The 9105-nt window shown below is 40.3% G+C and overlaps 1 protein-coding gene across 2 annotated transcripts in view; it reads right to left on the reverse strand.

Moving 5' to 3' along the window:
* The window catches only part of NBAS (NBAS subunit of NRZ tethering complex), a 160743-nt gene extending 152991 nt beyond the window's left edge, over window positions 1-7752 (reverse strand). For both annotated transcript variants that reach the window (XM_085056878.1, XM_085056877.1), the window contains exons 1-4: window positions 7574-7752; window positions 3134-3188; window positions 2439-2475; window positions 616-693 (exon numbers count right to left, since the gene is read on the reverse strand). In XM_085056878.1, the coding sequence (XP_084913004.1) occupies window positions 616-693; window positions 2439-2475; window positions 3134-3188; window positions 7574-7717 (314 nt within the window). In that variant the 5' untranslated portion in view covers window positions 7718-7752. The remainder of the gene's footprint in view (window positions 1-615; window positions 694-2438; window positions 2476-3133; window positions 3189-7573) is intronic.
* Window positions 7753-9105: the final 1353 nt, after the last annotated feature.

Genomic DNA, 9105 nt, shown 5'->3' on the forward strand with positions numbered 1-9105 from the left:
TATCATACTTCAGTAAGTTACATAGTCTCCTTAGGAGCAGGTCTCCTGTCTTTGCCCCAATATACAACATAACCTAAAACCTTCCACACTACCTTCATTTTTCTGTACATATTTGCACTTATTTTTAAAAGCCAGTGATCTCACTGATGTTGCTAAAATTATGGCAGAAAAGCTGGTTCTAGCCTTGGAATTCTCACTTCTCTGTATGCAATAGCAGACAAGTCTTAAGGGCATGCATTCACTTACCACACAAATCGCTTGTTTTAAAATTATATATCCTACCAAGTCATAAGTCTTTAATCAACCAAATTCAGGACTTGAATTTGAGCATGATTGCACTGCAAGCCACTTTGCCTCAAAAGTTAAACAGACATTCAGACCTGAGTGAGAGGTGCATTAAGCGAAGGGAAGCAGGTAGAAGCCCCTAGGTAGCACCCTGAACTTTCTTTCACAAGGTCACCTGCGAGATCCTCCAGTATTTCTCTTAACCAGAAAGAGTAACACACCTTTAGCACAATATCAACTCACTATGGCTATCAGTGGGGACGTGGGGGAGCAGAGAAAGCACTAATGCACTCACTCCTGTCAGAAATGGCAAAGCATAGGAGCTGTTACCTTGCAAGTACGAGGTGCCAGTTGATCTGCTTACTAACCAGGCGAACCAGTCCAGCAGGCAGAGAAAACTTTGCAGGGCTGAAATACCAAAAACATGAGACTAAATCAGAACACAATTGAACAAATGCAGTACCTGAGATGCACACACTACACAACTCAGCTTCAAGGCAACCATCAATCACTTGAGAGGGTTTGCAGCTGAACACGAATCAACACTGCACCCTGCCAACGACAAAGGCTAACAACAGCTTTGTTTTTACTAACAGAAAAAATTCTGTATTAAGGGAACTGAATATTTATTTACCACCCCTTATACTCTGGTCACCAGTCAGTTTTGGGACACCCACTAAAAGAAGAACAGCAGTAAACAGGAGAGGCACCAAGATGATCACGGGACTGGAGTACTTGCCCTACAATGAGATGCTGTGGGAACTGTAGGTGTTTAGCCTGAAGAAAGGAAGGCTTCAGGAGGACCAAACAGCAGCACTCTGGTACCCAGGCGATTACCATGAAGATGGGAGCAACAGAGTTGCTTGGCAAGAACACAAGAAACTATGATCAACCCTTTGGAGGACTTGGAAGTACTGGGCTAACAGTTGAACTCAATGACTGTAAAGGTCCTTCCCAACTTAAATGTCTCTGTGATTCCAAAAACAAGGATGTTCCAAGCTGATGTAAGGAAGAAATTTTTTCACCACAAAGACAGTCAGGCACTTGAACAGGCTGACCACAAAGTCTTTGGATTCTCCATCCTTTAACCTTTCCAAGACCTAGCTGGACAGAGGCCTAAGGAACCCTAAGTCTGGATTCAATGTTCTCCTGCTTTAAGCAGGATTTAAAACTAGAGGTCACCCAAGCTCCCTCCCAAACACTTTTATCAAATACATGAAAACAGCAACTAGAATCAATTATAAAAGCTTGACATTAGATTTCAATATGACTACTGGAGAGAAGGAAAAAATGTAAGTGAATTCTGTCTGCAACTGAATCTTTACAACTAGATTTACATGACAGTATGGTGGCCATAAACATCACCCCCTCACGAGAAAAGGTTGGAGGTAGGAACACAAAAATAAAGTAGAACATCAGCAACAGGGAAAACAGCATTCCCTGCCAAATTCAGGTATAGTACTGTTTCACAGGAAGTCACATTAATGTCCCTTTCCATATAACTCAAAACCAACAGATTAACCTTTAAATGGGGAAACTGGCCTCTTCAAACTTGGTAAGTGCATCAGTAGAGTAGTATAACCACAGAGCTGAAATTTTGCAGAAACACTGTGCTTACCCAATATATTGCTGGGACCATTTAATGACTTTTTAAATCAAAACTTAAATTTATAAATGGCATGTGTGCTGCTCGAGTAGTTATCAAGCTTTTTGTATGAGTTTGAATTGTCAAGGAAAAAAAATCAAAATTACTACTTCAAAGGAAGCAAATCTGTTGTGCCATCATATCTGTCACTGAGACTTAAGAAAAAAAACCCACAGTTTTACTTGCAATATCTCAGTTGGGAGTGGAGAGGACAAATATGCATTTGGAGAAAGATGTTCCAACTGCAAAGTTACTTCAGTTTCTGATAAAAGCACAAAATCAAACTAAAAGCACAAAGTACATACCAGCTTTTTTCTATTTAAGCTTCAGCTGCAAGTCAAGTAGCTACAACTCAATTTATGAATAGAGGCTATCCTAAGCATTGCTTGGACAATACTCTAAACAAGTGTTCAAGTTCACTCTCATTAAGAATTACTTTCCATCAAATCAAAAAGCTATAAAAATATTACCAAATAGGAAAATTAAACAGTATTCTCATAAAACCTACCTGTACCAGATGTACCGAAGCAAAAACAATGCAGGACCTACAATGGAAAGAGGTACAAATTACATCTCTACTAGTCTTAAAACACCCTCCAGCTTACTGCACAGACAATCTCAAATTCTCACTGAAGAGAAAGGTATTGAGAGTAAAACCCTCTACACTTGGCCAACAAATTCTTATGTTAGAATAAATGTAAACAGCAAATAAAAAAACCAAAAAATAATATTTTTTTTTAAAATCACTGCACAGTTTTGGAACTTCAGAGATAAATACCTTTGGATGAAAATCCAGTACAGTTACTGCCATTAAACACTTTATTTATGTCATTCAATATCATCCATATGTAAAACTTCCTCACAGAACTAACCAGCAAACAGCCCATTGCAAGAGATGTTAAGATGGAAAAAAAAAGGCTCAACTACACTTTGCAAAACACAGAGCTTGTTAACTTCTTAGTTGACCATAGATGTATGGTTTATTAGTTTGTCCCAACAAACTAATGGAGACAAAAAAATAATGGTCACAAAATTGACACAGAAATAATATAGCCATGTTCACAATCAGAAAACCTCTTCCTGAAATCACATCCTGCAGTCCATTTCCATTACATTAGGCACTCTAAAGGGAAGAAATTGTAAAATTTACAAGTAATCTACACATTCTTGCATTCATGATTTCTAAGACTAAGTCATATTTACCTGCAATTGCTCTAGTGATGATAAATGATGCACCATGTTTTCTGTTGCCTCTTGGCTGCAATTACAATAATAATCATCAGACAGCATGTCACACATTTTAACCTAAGTACAATATTCATACATACATTCACTGATTAAATTTAAGTTGGCTCCTAGACTACAAGTTCTTTATGCATTTTCTATTACTCACTACTTCATATAATGTGCAATTTAACTGCATAAGCTAAAACAGGCTATAACGCCAAATAACTTAAATGCCAAGATGCAATAAACAAAATGTGCTACAGATTGTCTATTGATTCAGCTTTGCCTCAGTCTTTGGGTGGTAACAAAAAACATTGACTTCTGATTACATTCTCCTGTAAGGTATTATAAATTATTCTTTTTATGCCAAATAAATGTCAGAATGATCTGTAATGCCCAGAAGTCGAAGTACTTGGTGTTCAGCATATTATGGTAATACCTAAGTGCTAAAGTACCTAAAAATTGCTCATTAAAGTTTCAGAAACATCAAGGAAAAAAAAAACATTTTCTGAAGTAAAACTCTTCACATTAATTTGTACTAGGTAGCATGGCCACTCAGATAACATCCTCTACTCCATACCATCTCACAGAGCCTTTCCACCTGTCCTGCTCTACTTAAGGTACACGGGAGCAACTACACTCACTATACAAATGAACGCATTCTCCAAACACAGAAAAAAGGAATGCAAAACAACACAGGATGTACATTATTATCTACAGGAGGAGATAAAATTATTTATCAGAAAGAAGCAGAAAAACTATACGAAAATGAGAAGATAACAAAGATAACCGGCAAGGAAGGTTTCACAAACAAATCCTCAAAATAAGCAATCATGTTTATACCTTTCTAATGAAAGTATCAGAGCACCACAGACTGAGCATTAGAACAGGCAATGACTGAATTTTCTCATCCACTCAATACAGAATACATTATAGAATACATAGAATATATCACTTATTAACTGAAATATTCTGACCTCACCAAGTTACAGAGCAGTAAACACTGAAAGACATACATATTTATCAACATTTGGAATACGTCTATGCTTAAAAAAAATATTTGGGCTCCCAAATTTAAATTATTGAAATAAAGATTAGCTTTCTAGGTGAAGTTTGCAATCCACAGTCTTTCAAATAACCAGGCTGTCATCTCACAGCATCTAAGAAGCAAACACAGCTTTACTAATAGATAACATTCCACATTCAGGTTGATCAGCCAGGAAATAACAAGACATTACAGTACAATAAGTGAGAGCATAAATTATTTCTTAGAGCTGTCCTACTGCCTTACACAGAACTGCAGTTTCCTAGGGACCTTAAAAGCAGAGCTTGTTATAAGTTTTTGGATTGAAGTTCCCAGTAAAAACATTTTAGTTAGATTGAAGTTCCCTGAGAAGTTCCCAGAAAAAACATTTCCTAAAATTACTTATGTCTCTTTAGAATATTTTTTTAAATATTTTAAGTGTCTGCTCCTGAGCCTAAACTACAGGCTTCTATCCCACAGATCTTAAACTCTTCGCAAAACTGATTTACTATTATATTCTCAAGACCTGAATTTTACTTTTATAACATATTCTTATAATCTCAGCAACACCAATGGTTACCAGATGTGCTGTATTTCTTTTTTAAGTCATTCCTTCTTGAGAAAACAACTTCAACTTTTCCTTCCCTAAAGCAATGCAGAAATAAAATCTAAGTAACTTTCTTGCTGACAAGACATCCACTTAGTTTTGGATTTTTCTGCACACCATGCAAGCTTACTGGGGGCACAGGAGGTGGTGAGTGTTGGGAAAATCTCAAAACACTAGATTGCAATGAAAAAACCCCACAGAACCAGGTTATACATTTTGGAAGACAGATTGAAGATGAGTTCCATTTGCCTATATTTCCATACATTGCTTCACAAGTCCTCTCCTGCAACCTTGTCCACAGCCACTGCCTCGTTCACTATTTTCACTGATCAATTGCTCAGTAATTCTTTTTATTCTCATTATATATTCCAGGGTTCTCAAACAGCACATTGTATACAAGGGCATCACGATCCTGAATACAGACTGCTTGATTTCCACACCACTCTTGCCTGGTACTGTCTCTTGCCTGTTTCCTTCACAAATAACTGTTATAACCCCCTACTCCTCCTCTTCCCCTCCCCAAAAAAAAATCCTCACTGGAAAGTTCAGTACAAGTGAATGACAATAACAAGAACTACAATTAAAGCAAATTTGGGCATCCAACCTAAGAGATCCATGCCAGTTTTATCAGTGTCCTGAATTTAACATGACTTCACATCTTCATCACAAGACTCATCTTCCAAGGGTCATAATTAGAGCTGTAAGTTCTAGCACCCTGCAATTAAAAAATTAATCATCCCAAATAAGGTAATAGAAAAATAAAACAAAGTCAATTAAAACCTATGAAAGTTTAAGGTCTGACCTTGTAGCCTAGCTTAGTGCATTTAATTTCATTTCCCAATGCAGCATTCAACACGCCTTCCCCTTCTACCATTCCTCACCTCACTCATTCCAAAAGATTCAGTTCTACAAGAAAGTAGGGTGTGATTTTTTTTTCTGAAAAGTGTGAATAAACTAGGATTAAAAAAGAGAGACGTTCCAAAGAGAAAGTCACAATCACCTAAGTAATATCACTGGTATGGCACCTTAAGGCACAAACTGACTCATACTGACAAAATAATCTGTTTGCATGTGATTGTCAATGTAAAATCAATTTCTCACTAAAATGGTAAAAACACTATCAGAAGTGTGCTTGAGTACTGACAGTCTTCGAGTAGAATGTAAATCCAAGCAAACTACACAGCATAATGTTTTCAAACCGTCCAATCTCTGTTGTTATTCTAAACAGGTATTATCTTAAAAATAAATAGGCAAGAAGTACCAAGTGTAAGACAGCCAGCACCATCTGCTGAGGCTGACAAGCAGAATTCAATGATGCTTAGAAATTCTGACTACCAGGGCAGATGAGGACTCTCAGACATTGATTACACAGTCACTTTAGACTGGCATCCCCACATGCTGCCACTAAAGGGAGGTGTCACCTCACTGACATACTACTCATACTCTCCTTGGTACCTACAGAGGTACTAAAGGGACCACTCAACAAAAGGAGATGAAACAACACGATTGTTTCGCAGACTAATCAGTTCTTTAATCAACTTACAACACAACTTCAAGAACACTAACAGCAGCAGAAAAGACACTAGTCAGAAATGTGCCCCCTTAACACAGTTGCAGATCCACAGTCTTGTGTCACTATGCCCAAGGCCTCCCCAAGGTTTGGGACAGGAAAATTGTTTCCATATGTTACTAGAAACAAAGACTATTTACCATTTCTCAAAACACAGTTAAATAAAAATAGGTGCAACTGTCTACTCATCTATACAAATAACCTGTTTAGTACCTGGTAACACTGCAATCGTATCTTCCAAACATCCATACCTGTTGCTGCAACAAGAGCAACAACCAAATAATAACAGATCTGACAAATGAAAATCTTTCTTATGAGCCATGAGCATGGCTCTCATAATAATGAACAGGTACATTTTTCCACCTGTGATATTTTTAGATCTTTTCTGTTCACTTGCTCTCATTAAGCATAAAATTTTGTGAAAATACTTCCATTAACGACTTTCAGGGGGAAATGCCTAAACTTCAGTGGACTTGATTGAAAGCCACTACAAGAAAGAAATAAAACCACATTGTTTGCATCCTCTATATCCAAGTCAGACAAGAGTAATCATAGATGTGGCAAGCTCAGTGCACTGTAGATGAAAACAAAGAAAAGGAAAGATGAAAGAGCTTCTCAGCTTTTCCTGTGACCCGGGAAGCAGAAACAGCTAGAAACAGGAGAAAACTTGCAGCACAAGAAGAGTGTTCTCTGGTTTTTTAAGCGCTGGCATCCATTTGTGTGCCTTATGGACATAAAGTGAAATGGTTTTCCCTTTTATCCGCTCCTGCAAATACACACACAACTATAATGATACAAGAGTCCAGAGAAAGGATCTAGCTTTCCTCATGCAAGCTAAGCTCAATGAAGGTCCTATTTTCACCAGGACAGACTCCCCAGCTCTTTGCACAGCAGTTTCTGGAAATGACACCTGGACTTCATTCACCACAGCTTCGCTTGTGTCAGCTCAACAGTAAAACCCGATATACATGCTCAGTGAGCAAGAAACACTTCGGAGCATCCCAGGCGGCACAAGCGAGGCTGGGAATTAAGTGACACGAAGGCACAAGGGGACAAGGGCCGCACGGACACCGTGTGCCGCCAGGAACAGCGCGGGCATCCCGCTCAGCTGGAGGCACCAGCCGGTCCCGCAGACCCCGGGCGCCTCCGCGTCCCGCCCGCGCCAACGTGGCCGCTCCCCTCCCCCGCCCGCGGCCGTGCCGAGGCCACACGCACCTGCACCTCCGTCTCCGGAGGCCACTCGGTGTTGACCAGCAGGTCGTACAGGATGTTCTCCTCCCCGTCCTCCGCCTCGTCGCCGGTGCCGGCCATGCCGCGCTCCCGCGGCGCCCCGCCGCTGTCCCCGCCGGCGGCGGCCATGCCGGGCCGTCCCGCCCTCCCGCGCCGCCACGGCGACGGCGCCCGGCGGGGGCCAAACGGCTCCGCCTTTAACCCGTGCGGCGCCGGGCCGCGGCGTGAGGAAGCTCCGGCAGGGAGCGCCTGGTGCAGCGAGAGCTGAGGGCGGGCATTGAGCCCTTACTGAACGGGAGAAATGAGGGAAAAAGAAAGAGGAGTATTTCTCGCAAGTTGTTCTTCCAAGTTTAATATTGCTACGTAGGACTTCTAAATATTTCAGTCCTACAAGTTGAGTTCATAGCGTTCAGCTCTCTCAAGCAGATAAAATGAGCCTGTCTGTAAGTTCTGGGCCCCTCACCACAAGAAGGACATTGAGGGGCTGGAGCGAGTCCAGAGAAGGGCAGTGGAGCTGGGAAGGTCTGGAGCACAGGTCTGAAGAGGAGCAGATGAGTTTAGCCTGGAGAAAAGGAGGCTCAGGAGAGACCTCATCGCTCTGTACGATGGCCTGAAAGGAGGGTTAGCCAGCGGGGTCAGACTTCTTCTCCCAGGCAAGAAGCGATAGGATGAGAGGACAGTCGTAAGCTGCGCCAGGGGAGATTCAGGTTGGACATCAGGAAGGATTTGTTCACAAAAAGAGCTGTTAAACGTTGGAATGGGCTGCCCAGGAGGTGGTGGAATCCCCATCCCTGGAGCTTTTTAAGGAAATACTGGACGTGGCTCTCAGTGCCATGGTCTGGTTGAAAAGGTGGTGTTTGGTCACAGGTTGGAGTCGATGATCTCAGAGGTCGTTCCCAACCTAATTGATTCTGTGAAATAATTATGAAAGAACTGATGTTTCAGCATCTTTCCTGTGACTTTATGAAACATTTGTAAAATAGAAATAAAATTACTTCACACCCTGACACTTCTGCTCCTGTAGTCTAACTTTTGCTTGTGTTTAGTAAGCTCTTGTAGGCAACTGTGCAGCCTAGAATTAGGTTAAACTAAAATTCAAGTTCTGAAACTAAAATTCAAGTTCTGGATTCAGGACAATATGAAAGCTCTGTTGGATACTTGGGAAAGACTTTAAAAAGAAACAACTACTGAGAAAAAAATGGCTTTTGACCGTCTCTATATTTTTTAACTATATTTGACAATGTAGCTGGTAAAGCAATGGTAAATAATATAACATTGTGTTCATAAGTTTCAAAGAATTGTGGGAGCATTATAGTAAATTACAGTCCACGTTCCACACCAACAAGCAGCACTGCATATTGATATCAAGATCTGCCTACAAACAGGTTTTCTCAGAGTCATGGGTGAATCTGTACATTATTCATATCTGTGCCTTGAAAAAATTACTAGTCTTGTCATTTATCTGAAAGCAAGCAAACTAATGATTGACAGATATAGCGAATAATAGTGAAAGAAAA

The sequence above is a fragment of the Lichenostomus cassidix genome, chromosome 3, assembly GCF_008360975.1.
Source record: "Lichenostomus cassidix isolate B80296 chromosome 3, HeHo_3.0, whole genome shotgun sequence".
NCBI classification, from domain to species: Eukaryota; Metazoa; Chordata; class Aves; order Passeriformes; family Meliphagidae; genus Lichenostomus; species Lichenostomus cassidix.